This window comes from Gymnodraco acuticeps, unplaced genomic scaffold (assembly GCF_902827175.1).
Source record: "Gymnodraco acuticeps unplaced genomic scaffold, fGymAcu1.1, whole genome shotgun sequence".
In the NCBI taxonomy this organism is placed as follows: Eukaryota; Metazoa; Chordata; class Actinopteri; order Perciformes; family Bathydraconidae; genus Gymnodraco; species Gymnodraco acuticeps.
The window spans coordinates 101,761-125,642 of NW_022989975.1; the positions used below are offsets into that span (position 1 = coordinate 101,761).

The following is a 23,882-nucleotide window of genomic DNA, read 5'->3' on the forward strand; positions in this document are numbered from 1 at the left end:
AGAGTGTAGGAATACTCTGTTCCAGTAAAAGTCCTGCATTCAAAATGTTCCTCAAGTGAAAGTAGAAAAGTATTCTCATCAAAATATAGTGAAAGTAGCGACAGTAAAAGTAGTCGTTGTGCAGATTGGTCCATTTCAGAATAATATATATGATATGTTTTATAATGATTGATCATGAAAGTGTTCTCAAAGCTGGTAAAGGTGCAGCTAGTTTGAAGGACTTTGTATACTGCAGGGTAGCTGGTGGATTTACTCTAGGTGGAACTAAAGTCTGATTTAACACTTGGTTATATTTCACATCATTCATCCAGATCTGTGAAGTCACTAAAGGGATTAAATACATGTAGTGGAGTAAAAGTACACCATGTACCTCTGACTTGTAGTGGAGTCGAAGTACAAAGTAGCACAACATGGAAATACTGAAGTACAAGTACCTCAAAAATGTACTTATGTAAATCTACTTAGTTAACTCCACTGCTTTGAAAAAGGTGCCATGATTATTTAGTCAGTTTATTTTAGCACAAAACCTGGGGAGGATCAAGAGGAGTTTTATACCTGAAGGATTTAACAACATTCATCTTGTTTACACATCATAGAGGTATAAAAGTGAATAGCTTCCGTCCACCTGGTTCAAAGCATGTAGAAATACAATGATGGATCACACATCTGCTTTAATCAGCTATAAGAAGACACAACAGCCAGGGAGTTGTTGGGAAAAAGATACATAAGTCTCATATCTTTTCAAACCAAGTTGTGTCATTTCCAGAAACAAAATGTCACTGCAAACGTTATCTGCAGGTATCTAAACACAATGCAGCGAGAGGAATCACTTTAAATTGTTTATTTAACTGTAAGCCTAAACAAACGGTTATGTCAAAAGATGTAGTAATTTTTTTTACGATTCGGACATTTTGAGGGTGTGAAATGTCTTCAACGCTGAGAGCACAAGACTGTACTGTTGGGATATTTCTAAGATGGCGTCTCACTCCTTGTTTTTCTGCTTGTCCATCTTCTCCTGGTCTTTGCGTCTCTGCCGGCCGAGCTGTCTGAAGAACAGTCTCTTGGGGTTCAGGCCGTACGCCTTCAGTCTCTGTTGGCTGAACTCTCGTCCTCCGATCCTCACCCCGGCTAATCCTCCCGATGAGGGGCGCCGTCCTGCGGAGGATTTCAGCTTCGCCTTCGGCCATTTTGTCCTCTCAGTCCTGTTCCTCACCTCCACAGGTTTCTCTGCAGCGGCGACCTCACTCTCCTCGTCCTGCTTCATCTTGGGGATCAGAACCTCCTCTTCTTCTTCGTTGTTGTCTCCTGCTTCTTTGAGAGTTACAAGAGTCTCCTCGGTGGAGTCCATGATGGAGGTGGACTCTCCATTTTGGTTCTTCAGATGATCCGTTCTCTTCTTCCCGACCTTGTTTTTAGCGTCCTCCAGCTCTTTAGCGTCCCTGTAGATCAAATGAAGAGACATATTGTTAGATAGTGCTCCAAATTGTAGATTCATTATCCAAAAACCTGGACATTAGTCAGCTTTCTTTCACTTCCTGTTGCCTCATCTGGAAGGCAATGTTTCTTTGAATGCGTAATTTTGTTTGTTAGCCTGAAATAAGGTCTTTGATTAACACAAGCTGAAGAGATTTTATAATTTGGTTCTACAACAAAATATGTAAGAAAATACCCCACTGGTGAATTTTAAAACAGCGGTTGCTAACAAGTGTCTAAATGAGACAACTAAACGTCATCACGCCCAACATTAGCCACCTTTAGCTTAGCGGTGGTGACGTGAAGTCATGTGACCGTGCTGTAGTTCCTTTATAGCCCAACATTAGCCACCTTTAGCTTAGCAGTTCTGCCGTGAAGTCATGTGACCGTGCTGTAGTTCCTTTATAGCCCAACATTAGCCACCTTCAGCTTAGCGCTGGTGACGTGAAGTCATGTGACCGTGCTGTAGTTCCTTTATAGCCCAACATTAGCCACCTTCAGCTTAGCGCTGGTGACGTGAAGTCATGTGACCGTGCTGTAGTTCCTTTATAGCCAAACATTAGCCACCTTCAGCTTAGCGCTGGTGACGTGAAGTCATGTGACCGTGCTGTAGTTCCTTTATAGCCCAACATTAGCCACCTTTAGGTTAGCGGTGGTGACGTGAAGTCATGTGACCGTGCTGTAGTTCCTTTATAGCCCAACATTAGCCACCTTTAGCTTAGCAGTGGTGACGTGAAGTCATGTGACCGTGCTGTAGTTCCTTTATAGCCCAACATTAGCCACCTTTAGCTTAGCGGTGGTGACGTGAAGTCATGTGACCGTGCTGTAGTTCCTTTATAGCCCAACATTAGCCCCCTTTAGCTTAGCGGTGGTGACGTGAAGTCAAGTGACCGTGCTGTAGTTCCTTTATAGCCCAACATTAGCTTTTAACTTCAGAAATCATAAAGTGGTGTTAAAATGTGGAGATCATCATGCTGAACTGAACGTGTAAGTATCATAAACGTTTGTTTAACACAGATTATTTTCTCCAAAAATGTCCTCCATGTTGAAGGGACCAGGGAGATGCTAACTTCCAGTCGGCCATCAAATCTACGTCACAGTTGTAATATAAAATACACTTACTCAGAATAGATGGAGCTCAGGATTTCTTTTTTCCTCTTCACATTCTTGGCCTTGATCTTATAGTTATGTAAATCACTCGACTCCTCCTTGTCAGACCTAATAAACAAAGAGAGAATGAGTAAAGGGCATCATCTGAGACAACAGAACATGTGTGAATTTAAAATGAACAGCGGTCGTACCTGAACATGCACGTCTTCTTCAGAGACGCCCACTGGTTCAGCTCCGTATCGTCAGCATGTAGAATCTGAGGGAGGAAACGGAGACTTTGAGACACATTTTTTAAACACTTGTCTGGACTCCTGTAGAGTTTTGAGATGTGCTGCTGTTTGGTCTGCTCAGCGAGAAGATTAAGTGCAGATCATTCCCTGGTCAGAGCTGCTCCCGGAGGAACACAATACCAGATCAGTCACTTGTAACTCATCATAGCAGCGCCTTCAACCAGCAGACAGTGAGAATTTATTATATCAAGTGTTTCATTCACCTCTTTTCAACGAAAGCTGTTCCAGGGTTTGAATCAGTTGCTCTATCGCAAACCATTAGCTTAGCTTATTGGCTCCAATTCTTGCTATCGATTAGCCAGAATTGCTTCGATGGCTACTGTGGTGGAAACTCCACACTTTAATCCTCTTCTGGTAAGAAATGAACAAATACAAGTTTAAACCAAAGTCCATTTCCAGCTGGAAGGACAGATAACCTGCACCACTGATGTAGTACAAGGATCTGACCCCATTACAACAGAAAAACAAGCCCTTTATACAGGACAAGACAAAGAAAGGGGAAGGTCTTCAGCTAGAATTTACATTACAGGCTATTGAAATGTTGGCCTGATGGGCGAAACTTGCATACATGCTAATTACCAACCTAACATCCATATGATGATTGCCTGACAATGGTCAAGGCGACACCCTGAGAACATTTAGTAGGAGTGAATTTAAACTGTTAGAAAATCAACCACAGATATACCTATATATATATATATATATCGACTTATGATACATCTCCATGATAGCTAATAGAGAAACCTCACATCACGTAATCCTTTATTTATGGCGCTGTGTTGCTAAACATTTTTGGAAACTGCATGGAGTTGTTTCACAAGAGGGGAATGATGTTTAACTCCAATTGGCTGATAAAAAGCTAAGACCAAAATATGTAATTTCTTCTCTAGGGTTCCTAGTAGGAAGAAGATTAATAACCCTTAAGGAGTTCCTAGGTACATTTTTCAGCCATTCGGGTTTTTATTTTCAAGCCATTTTGGCTGTGTTGAATGAATATAGCTCAAACTTGTCAGAGGATATCATTTTAGAGTTGTATTTTGAATTGTTGTATCAGTTCCTTAAATTAGCCTAAAATGGCTAAGCTACACAAAAACCGACACATTTATTCCAAGCGGCAAAAAATGCCCCATTGAAAATGCTTTTTTTGACCCCACATTTATCTTATCATAAACAAATGAATTCCTTTATGTTAAGTTTTCATTTTGGATTACTAGCTTTCAATTTTTACATTTGTCTACAAGATGGCGATCATTTTAACTCTTTGAAGCATGTAGCAACATTTCTTACTGTTTTCTGCAAGTGCGCATTTTAAAAAGGGTTCAAATCCCCAAAATAGAATTCATATTTGAAATGTATGTGTCAGGCTGGAGTAGTTTTAAAAGATTGACTCTTTTAAAGTGGAAAAAAATATCACATTTTTACAGAAGTTTTTGTGAAGGTGGCATTTTTTGGCCTTAGGAACAAATACGTTTTTTTTTAAGGAACTCTTAAGGGTCAAGTAAACATCATTTTTCTGTAGTGCTGATGGTCTCACCTCCTCCGTGCTCAGGCCGAAGTCGTTGGGCAGCACCTGTCTGTAGCGGAACCTGCAGGGGAGGTCGTCGATGATGTCCTCGTAGTCCAGCTTATAGTATTCATCCAGGTACTGCTCGAAGCTCTTAGACTCTGAAACACAAGCAGCTGTCAGTCAGAGAACTACAGGAGGACGGTTTGTTTTAAAGGTCGCCTATTATACTGTTCTTCATCAATATATCACAGGTCTCAGATATATACAGAGCCTGTCTCTGATTGGCTGAAACTCCAAACAGATCATTGCAGCATTACCCATAATCCCCTCTGTTTCAGCCCTGTTTCAAAAGTGATGATTGTCTGTTACTTTAGATGACAATAAGGAGCCCCTCCCCACGCCCCTCTGAGAGAGATTTGGTTACAAAGAACTCAATGGTGCTCTAGGAGGAGATTCAGGTGATAAGGGGGGGGGGGTTACCTTGGTTGCTGATTGGCTAATGGTTACACAAGACAACACATCGTTATGACATCATAAAGTGGCCAAAATCTGATCAGCTCATTTTCAGACAGGTTTTTATAGAAATGGATCAAAAAGAGAGAGAATCTTTGTTCCTGAAACTTTCAGAGTCTCTTTCCACAGAGGGGACACATGTTGATGTAGAAGAGACATGAAGAAGAGGGGACACATGTTGATGTAGAAGAGACATGAAGAAGAGGGGTCACATGTTGATGAAGAAGAGGGGACACATGTTGTTGTAGAAGAGACATGAAGAAGAGGGGACACATGTTGATGAAGAAGAGGGGACACATGTTGATGTAGAAGAGACATGAAGAAGAGGGGACACATGTTGATGTAGAAGAGACATGAAGAAGAGGGGACACATGTTGATGTAGAAGAGACATGAAGAAGAGGGGACACATGTTGAAGTAGAAGAGACATGAAGAAGAGGGGACACATGTTGATGTAGAAGAGACATGAAGAAGAGGGGACACATGTTGATGAAGAAGAGACATGAAGAAGAGGGGACACATGTTGATGTAGAAGAGACATGAAGAAGAGGGGACACATGTTGATGTAGAAGAGACATGAAGAAGAGGGGACACATGTTGATGTAGAAGAGACATGAAGAAGAGGGGACACATGTTGATGTAGAAGAGACATGAAGAAGAGGGGACACATGTTGATGTAGAAGAGACATGAAGAAGAGGGGACACATGTTGATGTAGAAGAGACGTGAAGAAGAGGGGACACATGTTGATGTAGAAGAGACGTGAAGAAGAGGGGACACATGTTGATGTAGAAGAGACATGAAGAAGAGGGGACACATGTTGATGTAGAAGAGACATGAAGAAGAGGGGACACATGTTGATGTAGAAGAGACATGAAGAAGAGGGGGCACATGTTGATGTAGAAGAGACATGAAGAAGAGGGGACACATGTTGATGAAGAAGAGACATGAAGAAGAGGGGACACATGTTGATGTAGAAGAGACATGAAGAAGAGGGGACACATGTTGATGTAGAAGAGACATGGAGAAGAGGGGACACATGTTGATGTAGAAGAGACATGAAGAAGAGGGGACACATGTTGATGTAGAAGAGACATGAAGAAGAGGGGACACATGTTGATGTAGAAGAGACATGAAGAAGAGGGGACACATGTTGATGTAGAAGAGACATGGAGAAGAGGGGACACATGTTGATGTAGAAGAGACATGAAGAAGAGGGGACACATGTTGATGTAGAAGAGACATGAAGAAGAGGGGACACATGTTGATGTAGAAGAGACATGAAGAAGAGGGGACACATGTTGATGTAGAAGAGACATGAAGAAGAGGGGACACATGTTGATGTAGAAGAGACATGAAGAAGAGGGGACACATGTTGATGTAGAAGAGACATGAAGAAGAGGGGACACATGTTGATGTAGAAGAGAAGAGACATGAAGAAGAGGGGACACGTGTTGATGTAGAAGAGACATGGAGAAGAGGGGACACGTGTTGATGTAGAAGAGACATGGAGAAGAGGGGACACATGTTGATGTAGAAGAGACATGAAGAAGAGGGGACACATGTTGATGTAGAAGAGACATGAAGAAGAGGGGACACATGTTGATGTAGAAGAGACATGGAGAAGAGGGGACACATGTTGATGTAGAAGAGACATGGAGAAGAGGGGACACATGTTGATGTAGAAGAGACATGAAGAAGAGGGGACACATGTTGATGTAGAAGAGACATGAAGAAGAGGGGACACATGTTGATGTAGAAGAGACATGAAGAAGAGGGGACACATGTTGATATAGAAGAGACATGAAGAAGAGGAGACACATGTTGATGTAGAAGAGACATGGAGAAGCGGGGACACATGTCGATGTAGAAGAGGGGACACATGTCGATGTAGAAGAGACATGAAGAAGCGGGGACACATGTTGATGTAGAAGAGACATGAAGAAGAGGGGACACATGTTGATGTAGAAGAGACATGAAGAAGAGGGGACACATGTTGATGTAGAAGAGACATGAAGAAGAGGGGACACATGTTGATGTAGAAGAGACATGAAGAAGAGGGGACACATGTTGATATAGAAGAGACATGAAGAAGAGGAGACACATGTTGATGTAGAAGAGACATGGAGAAGCGGGGACACATGTCGATGTAGAAGAGGGGACACATGTCGATGTAGAAGAGACATGAAGAAGAGGGGGACACATGTTGATGTAGAAGAGACATGAAGAAGAGGGGACACATGTTGATGTAGAAGAGACATGAAGAAGAGGGGACACATGTTGATGTAGAAGAGACATGAAGAAGAGGGGACACATGTTGATGTAGAAGAGACATGAAGAAGAGGGGACACATGTTGATGTAGAAGAGACATGAAGAAGAGGGGACACATGTTGATGTAGAAGAGACATGAAGAAGAGGAGACACATGTTGATGTAGAAGAGACATGAAGAAGAGGGGACACATGTTGATGTAGAAGAGACATGAAGAAGAGGGGACACATGTTGATGTAGAAGAGACATGGAGAAGAGGGGACACATGTCGATGTAGAAGAGACATGAAGAAGAGGGGACACATGTTGATGTAGAAGAGACATGAAGAAGAGGGGACACATGTTGATGTAGAAGAGACATGAAGAAGAGGAGACACATGTTGATGTAGAAGAGACATGAAGAAGAGGGGACACATGTTGATGTAGAAGAGACATGAAGAAGAGGGGACACATGTTGATGTAGAAGAGACATGGAGAAGAGGGGACACATGTTGATGTAGAAGAGACATGAAGAAGAGGGGACACATGTTGATGTAGAAGAGACATGAAGAAGAGGGGACACATGTTGATGTAGAAGAGACATAAAGAAGAGGGGACACATGTTGATGTAGAAGAGACATGAAGAAGAGGGGACACATGTTGATGTAGAAGAGACATGAAGAAGAGGGGACACATGTTGATGAAGAAGAGACATGAAGAAGAGGGGACACATGTTGATGTAGAAGAGACATGAAGAAGAGGGGACACATGTTGATGTAGAAGAGACATGAAGAAGAGGGGACACATGTTGATGTAGAAGAGACATGAAGAAGAGGATTTTTCACAATAGGTGTCCTTTAAGTGTCAGGATGTTTAGAGACACTCACGAGGGTCAAACACCGGCTTGTTCTGCGTGATGACTTCTGCAAAGTGAGACTTTCTCCTCTTTTTGCCCGATTGTGGCAAATCCTCTTTCTTCATCGTCTTCCTCTCCTTCTTCTTTTTCTTCTTGGAGGCCGTCTGCTGGCTGGGGTCGTAGTCTGCATCCATCTGGTTTAACACAGGAAGGATGTAAGAGTTTCTCTCAGATCACACACACGTTTGTAATATCCCAGGATGAAGGTTATATTGAAAGTTCAGTTTACTCACAATGAAGTTGTCATCGTCGCAGTGCGGCCCAGAGGCGTTATACTCTCCTTCCTCTTCACCATCCTTTTCTCTTTCCTCCCCAGTCCATGTGTCCCAGTTCCAGTGTTCTGCACACACAACAAGCTATGGGTTACATCTCCAAACTGCATATCAGGCTATATGCAGGAATCCTGAAGTCAAATGTAAAACCTTTAAAGACCCTTTCCATACATTTTAAGACCTCATCGCCACTTGGAGTTGTAACCGGTAACCTTGGCGACACACTTTACCTCACATTGACTATATACAGTATTGATCGTCCTTCCTCCTTATCTTCCAACCATTTGGACGCTAACTTGCATTTCCCCATAACGATGTTGTTTAACAACCGGCGTAAACGGACCTCCGCGCTATCAAGCAGTGAGCGTTGCACGGTGTACCGATACTTGAAAGGTACTGCGATACCCTGCCGTTAAAAACGTTACGATTCCTCCGTTTCGGAAGTTGGAAGTATTTTAGCTATATCTCTGACAGTGAGGGCAAGCCTACGGACACCACGAGACCTGTCTGTAAGAAATGTATTCATTTTATTAATACGAATTCTTGTATTTATTGTTTCAAAGTTTGTGTTCTGGTGTGAAATAAAGCACAATAATTACATTTAAGACCGTTTCCCTTTTTTTAAGAAAAGTATCGAAAAATAATCGGAATTCTTGACTTGGTATCGAAACCAAAATGTTGGTATCGTGACAACACTAGTTCAGATGACGTCAAACCCAACGGGATGCCATAAATAAATACACAGAATCACACAACACACCTACGCCATGATTACATTCAGGCACACTGTAGAACACAACCTCTTTGGACCATTTATATACTTATTGAAAACTACAAAATGTAATACCTTGGAAAATGCCGTTTAATAGCCTTAATTTTCGCTAAATTGATTCATCAACTTTTAATACTTTTTAAGACCCTGCCGACACCCTGCATAGATCAAACACAGTTGATTAATGCAAAGAATGAATAGGAAATTAAACATGCAGAATTTCTGACATGTGTTTCTGGCTGCTTCATTCAAATCCAAGCAATCCCTTCTGGTTCCTTTCAAACATAACAGGATTAACTTTACATTTTGAGTCAATAGAAGCACTAACGCATTGAAATAAAGCACGCGGTTTTAACAAAAGAAAGACTTACCCTCAAGTTCCTCATCGGCTTCAAACTGAGGCTTCTCGTCCTCTGCTCCTCCGTAGTACTCATCCCCGAAGAACTTCTAAAAATGGAAAGAAAATGTAATATATTTGAGTTGAAATGTCTTAAACCGGATAAGTTGAGTAGCATGCAGCAGACAAGTTGGCTGCTTTAAAGCTCTGCACTGACACACAGCTGCTCACTGACTTCTTGTAGCACAGTCTGATTAGATTAACTCAACACACCTGTGTGAGCGAGTCAGAGCTCAGGTGTTACTGATCACACTAACGAGATCCAGAGACCCAGCAGGAGGCAGCCTTCTCTACTGGGACAGGTCCAAATGTCTTTCTCTTAAAAAGTCCATTTGAATAATTGCTAAGCCCCGCCTCCTCTGTTACTGTCGACATGCCAGTCAAGGGCTGCAGTCGAATAGTCGCTTAGGAACCTTCCTAACGGAGTGAAATGACCCGGAAGTCCCTCACTGGCAGCCATGATAAGAGCCGTTCCAATTCTCCAGATGAAAGGAAAGGAGGTTTCAAACTTCCTTTATAACCTCCTTTAGCTTAGGAACCACTGGACCTCCCTCACCGAAAGGAGAGGAGAAAATGCTGCCCCACAATGCATTGCAGCCGCAGCATTTGCCGTCACTCAACAGTCGGCCGTTCACGGAAACAACCGATTATGACGGAGAAATGATATCATGAAAGTTACGGTGCTTATTAAGCTTTTTAAAACGTATGTGGTAAGTTGCCAAAGTGCTTTGTTTTGAACGTTCATCAGTATTATAATCAAAGAGAGAAATATGAACGTTAGTTTTTACTGAAATGATCGGATTCTCTAAAGTACCCGCAGTCTCTTCTCCTAAATCCTTTTGAATTCTCCTATCCACTATCCCTTAACCCCGTGACCTTTCACTCAGAGGTCAAGGAATAGACGATAGGGTTAGACGTTAGGAGCTGATTTTTGGATTATCCGACCGCAGCCATGCTCTCCATTCTCATCCCATATATTCACAACGACAGATTGTGGCTCTCCCCAAAGTGTTGAATGAACCCTGATTGGTCAGAGGATGCTTCCCTCTCCCAGGATGGACAGACGTGCAATAGATGTCTTTACACATTTTAACAAAACGCAAGTAAAGAATGAGCGTTGTTATTGTATTCAAGTGTGGAGCTACGTAAGAGAAGTGTCTGACATTTCTTTTAAACATTTCAGATTTGACAATAACCTGCTAAACCGTAAAGCTTATTGTCCTTATAGTAGGACAAGCAAGAGAAGCAGTTGGATTTATATTCCGCTACGTGTTTTGTAAGCATGTTTCCCTTGCTTTATCAAGGCTTTTTAGGACAAAAACTAATATTTTTGGCAAACCTAAAACGTGTTCAGGTAACACTGGAATGGGGTTGGTTGATCGTGAAAATGTACATAAGCTCAAAGTAAGATGTGCTTAATTCATCCCAATTTAGGATATGTTTGATTTTGACATGAGAGCAGGACAGAACAAGTCAATATAGTCCTCTGGGCTTTTGAAGTAATGCTTGTTTACTGCAAGTAGCTAACTAGATGTGCGTGCTAACACTGGCAACTTATGTCGGGGCAGAAAACTCACAACATTTGAAACTTTCCTCACACTATTCATATCTTACACTGTAACATCTATTTCTTCTTTTAATGTATATTTTATTATCTGGCTCCAAACTGGTGGAATGTTGGAGCCCATATTAACATACAGGCTAATTGGTAATCAAATAAAGAAGATACGTCCCCAGCTGACTCAGAAAGCGACTCAGGTTCTGGTCCAGGCTCTCGTCATCTCACGCCTAGACTACTGCAACTCCCTCCTGGCTGGTCTACCTGCATGTGCCATCCGACCTCTGCAGCTCATCCAGAATGCAGCGGCTCGTCTGGTCTTCAACCTTCCTAAATGTTCCCACACCACTCCGCTCCTCCGCTCCCTTCACTGGCTTCCGGTAACTGCTAGAATCCACTTCAAGACACTGGTACTTGCGTACCATGCTGCGAATGGATCTGGCCCTTCCTACATCCAGGACATGGTTAAACCGTACACCCCAGCGCGTGCACTCCGCTCTGCATCAACCAAACGGCTCGCTGCACCCTCGCTGCGAGGGGGACCCAAGTTCCCATCAGCAAAAACACGTGGGTTTGCTATCCTGGCTCCAAAATGGTGGAATGAGCTCCCCATTGACATCAGGACGGCAGATAGCTTACACACCTTCCGGCGCAGACTGAAAACTCGTCTCTTTCGACTCCACTTCGAGCGATAGAACTATTAACAAAGCACTTATATACTAATAAAGGACTGGCTTATCTAAAGCCAGTTGAGTAGCACTTGAAATGTTTTGGCTCTGTCGTGGCTTCCTTCCTTGTTTTTCCACCAAGCCACTAGACGCCTTAAACAGACAGTTCTAACTTGTTTCTTTCCTTAAAGTACTCGCAGTTTGAAGTGTTGCTTGGCCTCCAAATAAAACAAACAACTTAGGAATTCTTTCTTTCGTGATAATGCTTATAACTTCACAACTTAAAGGGTACTTGTACGAGTACGGTTAAAAACTGTTCCTCGACGGCGTCTCTCAACAGGTTGCCCATCACTGTGGCGTTAGCACAGGCGCCGTGGGAATTGTAGTCCTTTATAGTGCGTTGACTACAGACGTCACAATTAGGTGGCCTTTCTTATCAAATCAAAATACTGGCTCTAACAGGCGCTCTATGAAACCTGATGTACTTATATGATTCTTCAAGTTTGTATCTTGTTGGTCGAACGCACTTATCGAAGTCGCTTTGGATAAAAGCGTCAGCTAAATGTAATGTACTGTAATCTTTGCTTTTTAAACGCCTTTTTCTGAATGTCTTTCATTTTTGTAAAGTACTTTGAATGCCTTGTGTTGAAAGGTGTTTTCTAAATGGGGGTTTTCTATTGTGTTTCCAAATGTTTTTACATCGTGTATGAGGGGTTTCAGTCTGTGGCTATAAGTATGGTTTTATTGTCTCGTGCTTTTACATTAGTTTCTTTTCGGTTTTGTCTAAATGTATTCATGCTGCTTTTTATATATGTATTGATGTACAGCACTTTGGTCAACTGTTGTTTTAAAAAGTGCTATATAAATAAAGTCGGATTGGATTGGTTAAACTTGCCTTACTTACTTTGTATTCTTTGCACACTCAAACCTCTCGTGTTTACACTCACCTGCATGAGCTGGTCGTGCTGCCCCGGATCAAAGTCCCCCTTCAGGTCGTTGTGACTGAAGGCCAGCTGCTCGTTGCCCGTCAGCTCCTGCAGCTTCTTCAGCTTCTCCATGATCTCACTGCGCTTCAGGTTCTTCAGCTGCTTCAGCTGCTCCTGCTTCTGCTCCTTCTCCTGAGGAGGGGTGCACCGAGGGAGCAAAGGAAGAGCAGAGAGAGAGGGGGGGGGGGGGGGTATTAGATTCAAGGTTCAAGGCTTTTATTGCCATGTGTACACAGCTACAGTGTAGTTCTCATTATTTACTCAAGTCAAGGTAAAGAGGTCTTTGAAGTGTACTTCAGTAAAAAGTACCCATAACTAGCAGCTGCTTTAAAGAGTACCTGACCTCCCTTTATATTAATAGAACAATAATGTCATTGTTAGCTAATGAATGTTTCCATGCTGAACAACGGCAACATGACAACGTTTCCATTGGTCCCTCTTCTTTAGAGAAGACCAGGAAATGATGGATACACGGATCGTGTTCAAATCAATAGGCACGCAATGACTCTAAAGAATAATGATCACGCACCAAACACACATTCAGACTAAAGGAACCAGCTGTTTGGAAAATGAGAGAAATAGAAAGTACAGGTATTTGAGTTCAACATGTGAGAAGTAGAAAGTACAGGTATTTGTGTTCAACATGTAAGAAGTAGAAAGTACAAGTATTTGAGTTCAATATGTAAGAAGTAGAAAGTACAGGTATTTGAGTTCAACATGTAAGAAGTAGAAAGTACAAGTATTTGAGTTCAATATGTAAGAAGTAGAAAGTACAGGTATTTGAGTTCAACATGTAAGAAGTCAAGGTAAAAAGTCGTCAGAAAAATAAGTCGTGGAGTAAAGTACTGATAACAGAAACATGTACTTAAGTACAGTAACGAAGTATTTGTCCTCCACTACTTCCCACCTCTGTATATATGTAATAAGAGTCATACTGGAGAGATCAAGGGATTTTAACCTTTTGCTTCCTCTCCTTCACTTCGTCCCTTTTGAGTTTCCTGCTGTCGTCCTTGGTCCTCACGGAGGTGGCGATGCTTCGCGGGTACGTTTTGACCCGCGCTGCGTCCGGCTCTTCGTAGCGGAAGTTGTATTTCCTCTCAAAGTCCTCCTGACGCTCCAGGAAAGATTCGCCTTCCTCCTCAGAGTCCTCCACGTCATCCTGCAACACCTCCTCGTAGGTCGGGATCCTGAACGCATCAGAAGAGATTGTATATTAATAGAGTGGTGCAGGAATGAGTCCTTAAAGGTCACCTATTATGCAAAATCCCCTTCTTCATGTCTCTTCTACATCAACATGTGTCCCCTCTTCTTCATGTCTCTTCTACATCAACATGTGTCCCCTCTTCTTCATGTCTCTTCTACATCAACATGTGTCCCCTCTTCTTCATGTCTCTTCTACATCAACATGTGTCCCCTCTTCTTCATGTCTCTTCTACATCAACATGTGTCCCCTCTTCTTCATGTCTCTTCTACATCAACATGTGTCCCCTCTTCTTCATGTCTCTTCTACATCAACATGTGTCCCCTCTTCTTCATGTCTCTTCTACATCAACATGTGTCCCCTCTTCTTCATGTCTCTTCTACATCAACATGTGTCCCCTCTTCTTCATGTCTCTTCTACATCAACATGTGTCCCCTCTTCTTCATGTCTCTTCTACATCAACATGTGTCCCCTCTTCTTCATGTCTCTTCTACATCAACATGTGTCCTCTCTTCTTCATGTCTCTTCTACATCAACATGTGTCCCCTCTTCTTCATGTCTCTTCTACATCAACATGTGTCCCCTCTTCTTCATGTCTCTTCTACATCAACATGTGTCCCCTCTTCTTCATGTCTCTTCTACATCAACATGTGTCCCCTCTTCTTCATGTCTCTTCTACATCAACATGTGTCCCCTCTTCTTCATGTCTCTTCTACCTCAACATGTGTCCCCTCTTCTTCATGTCTCTTCTACATCAACATGTGTCCCCTCTTCTTCATGTCTCTTCTACATCAACATGTGTCCCCTCTTCTTCATGTCTCTTCTACATCAACATGTGTCCCCCTCTTCTTCATGTCTCTTCTACATCAACATGTGTCCCCTCTTCTTCATGTCTCTTCTACATCAACATGTGTCCCCTCTGTGGAAAGAGACTCTGAAAGTTTCAGGAACAAAGATTCTCTCTCGTTTTGATCCATTTCTATAAAAACCTGTCTGAAAATGAGCTGATCAGATTTTGACCACTTTATGATGTCATAACGATGTGTTGTCTTGTGTAACCATTAGCCAATCAGCAACCAAGGTAACCCCCCCCCCCCCCTTATCACCTGAATCTCCTCTAGAGCTCCATTGAGTTCTTTGTAACCAAAGCTCTCTCAGAGGGGCGTGGGGAGGGGCTCCTTATTTTCATCTAATGTAACAGACAGAGAATCAGCACTTTGGAAACAGGGCTGAAACAGAGGGGATTATGGGTAATGCTGCACTGATCTGTTTGGTGTTTCAGCCAATCAGAGACAGGCTCTGGATATATCTGAGACCTGTGATATATTGATGAAGAACAGTATAATAGGGGACCTTTAAACCGAGAAATTAGTCAGCATCTGATCACATACCGCTCATCATCGCCCTCATCTTCCTCCTTGTAGCCCTTGTTGAGGACGTAGTCTCTCAGGAAACATTCCTTATCGTCCAACTCCGGGTCATTCCAGTAGTCCCTTAAGTATTTCTGTCCCAACACAAACGTCTCATTACTGAGCAATCCTCAAAGATTCAACAGTCAAGGCTTTATCATCATGTGCTCAGCAGCTACAGTGAATGAAAAACTGAAGTCACAGGCTCCTCCAGCAGAGCAACGTGAATATAGGACATAGAACAACAGTGCAAGAGAATGTGTTGAGATGTGCACGTCTATATACAAGTGAATGGAATATGATATATAGATACATAATTAGCAAGATTCAAACAGTTGTTAAGAAAAAGAAAAAGATGGACCACTCTGTAAAACTATTTAACTACATGGTACACTGAAGTTGAAATGTGAGCCAAAATAAAAAGTGAATGTGTCTTATGGCCTGTGGGATAAGGCTGCTCAATTAATCGTATTTTTAATCGCGATTACGGCTTGCAACGATTACGAAAACAACGTAAATCGAAATAAAACGATTTTTTTTTTTATTATTACTTTTTTTTCTTTTCAGTTCAATTACATTACATTACATTGCATTTAGCTGACGCTTTTGTCCAAAGCGACTTACAATAAGTACATTCGACCAGGAAGACACAACCTTGAAGAAAACAGAATCATAAAGTACATCAGGTTTCATAGAGCCAAACATTTCAAGTGCTACTCAACTGGCTTTAGGTAAGCCAGTCCTTTGTTAGTATATAAGTGCTTCGTTAATCGTTCTAACGCTCGAAGTGGAGTCGAAAGAGATGAGTTTTCAGTTTGCGCCGGAAGATGTGTAAGCTATCTGCCGTCCTGATGTCAATGGGGAGCTCATTCCACCATCTTGGAGCCAGGATAGCAAACCCACGTGTTTTCGCCGATGGGAACTTGGGTCCCCCTCGCAGCGAGGGCGCAACGAGTCGTTTGGCTGATGCAGAGCGTAGTGCACGCGCTGGGGTGTACGGTTTAACCATGTCCTGGATGTAGGAAGGGCCAGATCCATTCGCAGCACGGTAAGCAAGTACCAGTGTCTTGGTTTATATTATACTTAAAGTTCAGGGTAATCAACTGTTAAAAACATACTGTTCACATTTTTTTCTCCAATAAATGGATGTTTTCAAAGTCAAGGAATAATCGCATTTACAATTATTGACCCAAATAATCGAGATTATGATTTTTGCCATTTACTGTGGAATGTAACAAACATGTGTATCTTACAGTTGTCTGATATGTCACACTCACCAAGTCCTTCACCTCCTCCGGTCCCTCGAGGTCAGTCTTGTCTTTCAGCCACTCCACAAAGTCTTTCTCCTCTTTCTCCTAAACACAGAAGCAGAGAGGTGATCCTGATCTGTGGGGCTCTTAGGTCGCATTCACACCTAATACTCCGCTTCCCACCAGACGACAGTGTGTTACATTCTTTCATTTTTCAGAAGGTTCGGTTTGCGTTCACACTAGGGCTGTCCCGGATACCATTTTTCGGGCTCCGGATATTCGGTAGTAATCAGCAGCGAATATTCGGCCCGCCCGCTTCAACTCGTGTTGAAGCAAACCGCTTCAACACGTGTATTTCGGTTTATTCACGGCATTCATTTTTTTATTCTACAGTATTGTTGTTTTATAGTTATTAACCCAATTTGTGTTCTTTGAAATTGAAAAGGATATCGCATTGTGTTTGTTACTTTCGTTGCAGTTGTATGTCTTAAGTGTAATTTGGCTTGGCTTCCTATTTATGGACATGCTTTTATTTTGAAGGAGAGTTAGCGCAGTTGACAGGAAGTTGTTGTTGCTATGGAAACAACGTGACGGAGATTAACGGAGAAAAGTAATATCTACATATAAAGACGGAGAAAGTAAACGATAACGTTTATGGTTAAGTGTTAGCACCCCCCGAAGAGGCACAAGCTCTTACGTTGATATTGGAGTTTTCAATAAATTCAATTTGAAAAAAACACACAAAACGAATATCCGAATAACAAAATTGACACCCGAATAGTACTCCAACGAACGAATATTCGGATATTCTGATATTCGGGTACAGCCCTAGTTCACACGGGCACAGACTATAAACTTTAAACACAAGTCATGTGCAAGGAAATGCTGTTCAACCATTGGTCAGACATTAAGGGGGTAAAAACGCAAATCCCGGCAATTTCTACCGTAGCCTCCGCCATGGAGCATCGGCAGGTGACATGCTGCTGTTAACCTGGAGAGCATATCAACAGAATCTAGCAGACGTCACATATGATTATATAATCAGCCGACGTGCGATAAAAAACATTTTATAAAACGGACAAGTCAAATCAAGCAATCTGATTGGTTCTTAGCCGTGATATAATGAGCGTATACCACGGGTAGAATTGTAGTTACTTTTCACAAGTCAGTATCCCTCCGCGTCTGAGAAAAAGCTACAACCGTTACAGCTGTTACATTACGTCCGTTACGAAACTAACTAACTAACAAAGCTTAAGATGGAAACATTTAAGGTTAACTTCGACCTCCGGGGGGGTCTTACGATGGAGGAGTGGATTGAGGAGTGCCTATCTCCAGAAAAAAAAAGCACCTAAACGACGACATGCAGAGCTACGTGAAGAGCAGGTAGACCAACTGGAAAAGTAGCACCATTCAAAAGCTTTCTGATGCGGCTCTTGAAACAAAGCAGAGACATTATGACCGTTAGTGGCCACAAGCCGAATCTCGGGGACCGGAGACAGTGGAGCAATATTCTCGCCAAGCAAAAGCCTAGAACAACCTCAACCTATACAAGTAACCTCGTAAGCCGGGTTTCAATTTTGCTATTCGGATATTTGTTTTGTTTGTTTTTTCCCTGTTTTTTTTCTTCAAATTGAATTTATTGAAATCTCCAATATCAACGTAAGAGCTTGTGCCTCTTCGGGGGATGCTAACTCTTAACCATAAACGTTATCGTTTACTTTCTCCGTCTTTATATGTAGATATTGTTTTTTCTCCGTTAATCTCCGCCACGTTGTTTCCATAGCAACAACAACTTCCTGTCAACAGCGCTAACTCTCCTTCAAAATAAAAGCATGTCTATAAATAGGAAGCCAAGAAAAATTACACTTAAGACATATACAACTGCAACGAAAGTAACAAACACAATGCGATATCCTTTTCCATTTCAAAGAACACAAATTGGGTTACATTAACAAATAACTATAAAACAACAATACTGTAGAATAACAAAATGAATGCCGTGAATACACGTGTTGAAGCGTTTCGCTGCTGATTACCGAATATTCGCCCCCCGCGCGGGCCGAATATTCGCTGCTGATTACTACCGAATATCCGGAGGCCGAATAATGGTATTCGGGACAGCCCTAGTGTAAATACTACGCTTCCTGTGTTTTGGACTGTGTTCACACCAGTGATGATCCGCTCCAGAGTTCACTTGCAAGCGGTCCGAAACCACCTGTTTTAGGTTGTTTAGTTCACTTCAGAGGTCTCGGACTGCGTTCACACCGACCCCAAACGAACCGCACCGAGGGTTAAACGCACCAGAGTTCGATTCAACCGGACTAAACAAGGCTGGTGTGAATGTGACCTTCAAAGTCTCTCTTCACTATTTGAAGTAAAGCACTTCCTCACCTCCTCGTCCTGAGATTTGATCCTCCGGGTCAGCAGCTCTGATCCTCCCTCTCTCTCGGGGACCTCCTCCTCTTCATCGCTGTCCTGGATGAACTTACGGAAGCTGAGGAGAGGTTTTACACTCTGTTAACCTTTGTGTAGTCTTTGTTTAAAGCACATTATTATCCACATGTATATATATATATATATATATATTTTTTTTTAACTTTTTAATGCTATTTTATTTCAGAAATATTTTGGAATATTTATTTCTAGTGTCTTTATTTCTCTTATGTACATTGCCTTGTTTTTAATGCTGCTGCAACGCAAACATTTCCCAAATTGGGATCCATCCATTTATCCATCCATCTATCTATCTACCTACCTACCTACCTACCTACCTATCCACCCATCCATCTATCTACCTATCCATCCATCTATCTACCTATCCATCCATCTATCTACCTATCCATCCATCTATCTATCTACCTACCTACCTATCCACCCATCCATCTATCTATCCATCCATCTATCCACCCATCCATCTACCTATCCACCCATCCATCCATCTATCCATCCATCCATCCATCTATCTACCTATCCATCCATCCATCTATCTCCCTATCTATCTATCCATCCATCCATCCATCTATCTATCTACCTATCGATCCATCAATCTATCTCCCTATCTACCTATCGATCCATCAATCTATCTCCCTATCTACCTATCCATCCATCCATCCATCTATCCATCCATCCATCCATCTATCTATCCATCCATCCATCCATCTATCTACCTATCCATCCATCCATCTATCTCCCTATCTACCTATCCATCCATCCATCCATCTATCTACCTATCCATCCATCCATCTATCTATCTACCTATCCATCCATCCATCCATCTATCTATCTACCTATCCATCCATCCATCTATCTACCTACCTATCCATCTATCTATCTACCTATCCATCCATCCATCCATCTACCTATCCATCCATCCATCCATCTACCTATCCATCCATCCATCTATCCATCCATCCATCCATCTATCTATCTATCTACCTATCCATCCATCCATCTATCTACCTATCCATCCATCCATCCATCTACCTATCCATCCATCCATCTATCCATCCATCCATCCATCTATCTATCTACCTATCCATCCATCCATCTATCTACCTACCTATCCATCTATCTATCTACCTATCCATCCATCCATCCATCCATCCATCTACCTATCCATCCATCTATCCATCCATCCATCCATCCATCTATCTATCTATCTACCTATCCATCCATCCATCCATCCATCTACCTATCTATCTACCTACCTATCTATCCATCCATCCATCCATCTACCTATCTATCTACCTACCTATCTATCCATCCATCCATCTATCTATCTATCTACCTATCCATCCATCCATCCATCCATCCATCCATCTATCTACCTATCTATCTACCTACCTATCTATCCATCCATCCATCTATCTACCTACCTATCCATCTATCTATCTACCTATCCATCCATCCATCCATCTACCTATCCATCCATCTATCCATCCATCCATCCATCTATCTATCTATCTACCTATCCATCCATCCATCCATCCATCCATCTATCTACCTATCTATCTACCTACCTATCTATCCATCCATCCATCCATCTATCTCTCCATCCATCAATCCATCCATATATATATATTTGTTAGATCTCACCTGTCTCTGAGCTGCCGCTGCTCCTGGATGTAGCTCGGAGAGGACGCTCTCTTTGGAAGAAAAATAATGAGTTAATAAATCATTGGTGTGTATTTGCATAATAATGAGGGGTCAGAAATATGTGTTAACCGGGTCTAATACCTCGTCCATTCTCCTTGCAGCCTCTTCATCATCACTGTCGTCATCGTCCTCGTATTTGCTGTAAAGTAAAAATACAAAGATCAGTGTTTCAAGTTTGAGACAGTAGTTAAATTAGAAATGTGGAAAAAGACAATGCAACTAAATAAATGAGTAGCTTTTATCTCATGATATGAAAAAGGGCTGCATGATTTGGGACAAAAAACAAATTGCCTGATATTTTGACTGATACTGCAATTCCAATATGGTTCGTAGTATTGGAGACAATTTTCACGTTAACATTGAAGTCTATTAAAATGATAATAGTGTGATTTTCTAAGAGGATCTGTCCCAAAAAGGTAGAATAATCTCTGCAGTTCCACAATACTTCATTCAGATATTTGCACATATATTTTGCCTTTATCATTTATTGTGCGTACTTGTAATAATCGTTGCAGCCCTTATAACTTGATTATAACTACAGATTGTAAGTAAAAACTGATGAGGATACACACAGGGATTTTGAGGTACACTATCCCCTGGACCAATAGAGTGGTGCAGTGACGCGTCCTAAAACCCGGAAGTGAGTTAGCATTTTATCCCTTCCTGTTCCCTCGTCTCAGAGCCAATGGGATCTCTCCATAAGAGTTTGGAAAATATCTAGAACTAAGGTCTGTGGTTGAGACACATTGAAGAGACGGATCACGTTTTGTTCTACGACATTAAACACATCAGCAGTGACCCCGCTGGTGATTTCTGAAGAGTTGACGTGTCTGAGAAACGATGGTTGTTACCAAGTGGCTGAATAGGACTACAGAAGTCGTGGAGGCCGTTGTACGTCATTACGCCGAACACGTAAACACTCCTCTAAGTTAGTTTCTGTTCTGCTTGAGAGCAAGTTCCTGCCTCCTGCAAAGTGTTCAAACAAACGCTTCAACTCGTTCCATTTAGAATCTGTGTGTTTGAATATGGATCTTAAGTTGGCGTGACGTTGAAGTCGTGCTGCTGAACTCGCCTGTAGTTCGTTTATAGCATAACGTTAGCATTTTGCTTCTGGCGATTAGATTTATGATTAGAAAATAATAAAAGTAGGGTAGACATGTGGAGATTATCCGGCTGAACAAAACGTGCTTTATCAAACAGGTTCGTTTTCCACTGACCTTATTTCGAGCTATTTTCCAAAATCCTATGGAGAAATCCCATCGCTTTTTTGTCGAGGGAACAAGCAGCTTACTTACCGGAGAAAATACGTCATCCCTGCACCACTCTATACGGCATCTCTCTGAAGATGTGATGGCGGTGCGTTCAAACACTGTTTTTATTAATCAAATATCAGTCTGTGACTCACCCCTCCTTCTCCAGTATGACTTTACGCTCGTAGTCCTTCAGGAACATCGGCTTCACGGCTTTCTTTGATGTGGAAGCCTTCTCATCACTGATGGATGGACCTGAAAGATTTAAGAGATTAACACATTAGAATGAAGATGTCCTACAGACCCTGAACGCAACACCGAATACACTTTACCCTCAGAGTAGAACGTGGCGTCTTCCTGGTAGATTTTGGGGTCTTTCTTCTTCAGCAGGGACAATGTTCTGTAAAAGTCCCGCTCCACTGCAGGGTCCAGCTCCTGGGAAGACAGATATATAAGTCAGTCATTAAAATAAACAAGTTATTGAGCTGTGTGTTGTCTAGAAAGAGAAGAAGAGAGGCTCACCACTTCACTGTCATCAGAGCTGGACTCAGACTCAGAGTCATCCGCTTGGTCTCCATATTTGTCCTTTACTGCACAAGAGTTATTATACAGTTATTATAATATGTGAGGTACATGATTATGTTTCTCACATGATGTTACTTTGTACTTTTACCCCACTACATGATACAGGCAAGTATTGTAATCTTTACTCCACTACTTTGGAGATTAAGGTCAAATACAACATTTTAAAAGGCTAATAGATTACAATATTAGTTATAAAGTGTCTTGTTGTAGATTACCCTACCCAGCAGAGTATTTCATTCGTATCAGAATACTTTATTTAACCCAAGGGGAAATTTGGTTTTAGTGACATTAGCTTCATTTCAGAATACATTTAAATATGTATATAAAATAAGAAATTAAGTATGCAATAAAATATCAACTAAAAATACATTTATATATATTTGGAAACACAATTTAAAGAACTATACATAGGTTATACAACAATACTTATGTACACATGTCATTATTACAATATTTGCAGTAGCTAAACATGGTGTAAAATGATATTCAATAAAACAATATTTGCATTGGTTAATAACAAGTTAAAGTAGCAGCATTTAATTGACAATTATTACTATTAATAATAATACAATTATTAATATATATATGAGTCTGAAATTGGACATAAAAGTACTTTAATTATTGATGATGCTTTTAGTTTTTACTTTAGAGTACACTTTTAAATAATGACTTTTACTTGTAACTGAGTATGTTAACACTGCAGTATTGCTTATTGTACTACATTAGATATCTGTTCAAACCCAGTGTATAAGAATAACAACATAAATCTGCTGCTGGTCCCCACGTTGTGTTGTTAGCTTGTCAGTTAGCATCGTTAGCTGAAACACTCACGTCTCTGCAGCTCCTCTTTCTGTCGGTATTTGTCATACTTCTGAGCAAACCCGGAGTTTATCTTCAACTCCGGTCTGCCTGCCATGGTTCTTTTTAATTAGGAAGTTATCTTTAAGCTCGAATAAAAACGACACGCTGGTAACCGGAAGTCATTTCAAGCCGCTGCATGTGTGTGGAAAACGTAAACCACGTGGGTTCCGTTGTACACGTCATAGATCACGTGCATTACGTACAGTGTCCAGCAGAGGGCGCACTAATGCATTAGGAACTGCATACATACAAGATGAGGAGAAGTTGAGGAAAAATTGTATTTACATATTTAACACATTTATTATGGAGATTAAAATAATGTTTGTATGCGTGTTTTATGTGTGTATTTTTGTACAATTAAATATATTTTTATTTTGTTATAAAAACTAAATCTTGTTTACTTTTATTATTTGTTATTGTTTATTAATTTATATATACTTATTTCGGGGGGGTTTTCCGTAC

General features: G+C 41.4%; 1 protein-coding gene and 1 non-coding gene across 2 annotated transcripts; both read right to left on the reverse strand.

The window, feature by feature from the left end:
* Positions 1 to 651: 651 nt before the first annotated feature.
* Positions 652 to 23,601, reverse strand: kri1 (KRI1 homolog). The gene is made up of 18 exons (XM_034211240.1): positions 23,391 to 23,601; positions 22,497 to 22,564; positions 22,307 to 22,409; positions 22,130 to 22,229; positions 20,806 to 20,863; positions 20,665 to 20,714; positions 18,961 to 19,063; positions 16,597 to 16,674; positions 15,302 to 15,414; positions 13,668 to 13,896; positions 12,671 to 12,841; positions 9,472 to 9,547; positions 8,290 to 8,396; positions 8,028 to 8,190; positions 4,408 to 4,538; positions 2,775 to 2,839; positions 2,596 to 2,691; positions 652 to 1,439 (listed from the first exon to the last, which is right to left on the reverse strand). The coding sequence occupies exons 1-18, from the start codon at positions 23,473 to 23,475 to the stop codon at positions 983 to 985; spliced, it is 2,253 nt and encodes a 750-aa protein (XP_034067131.1). The 5' UTR covers positions 23,476 to 23,601; the 3' UTR covers positions 652 to 982.
* On the reverse strand, positions 2,927 to 3,024 carry LOC117543152. Its single transcript, XR_004568528.1, has one exon. It is a non-coding gene; the product is annotated as a Z30 small nucleolar RNA (small nucleolar RNA).
* Positions 23,602 to 23,882: the final 281 nt, after the last annotated feature.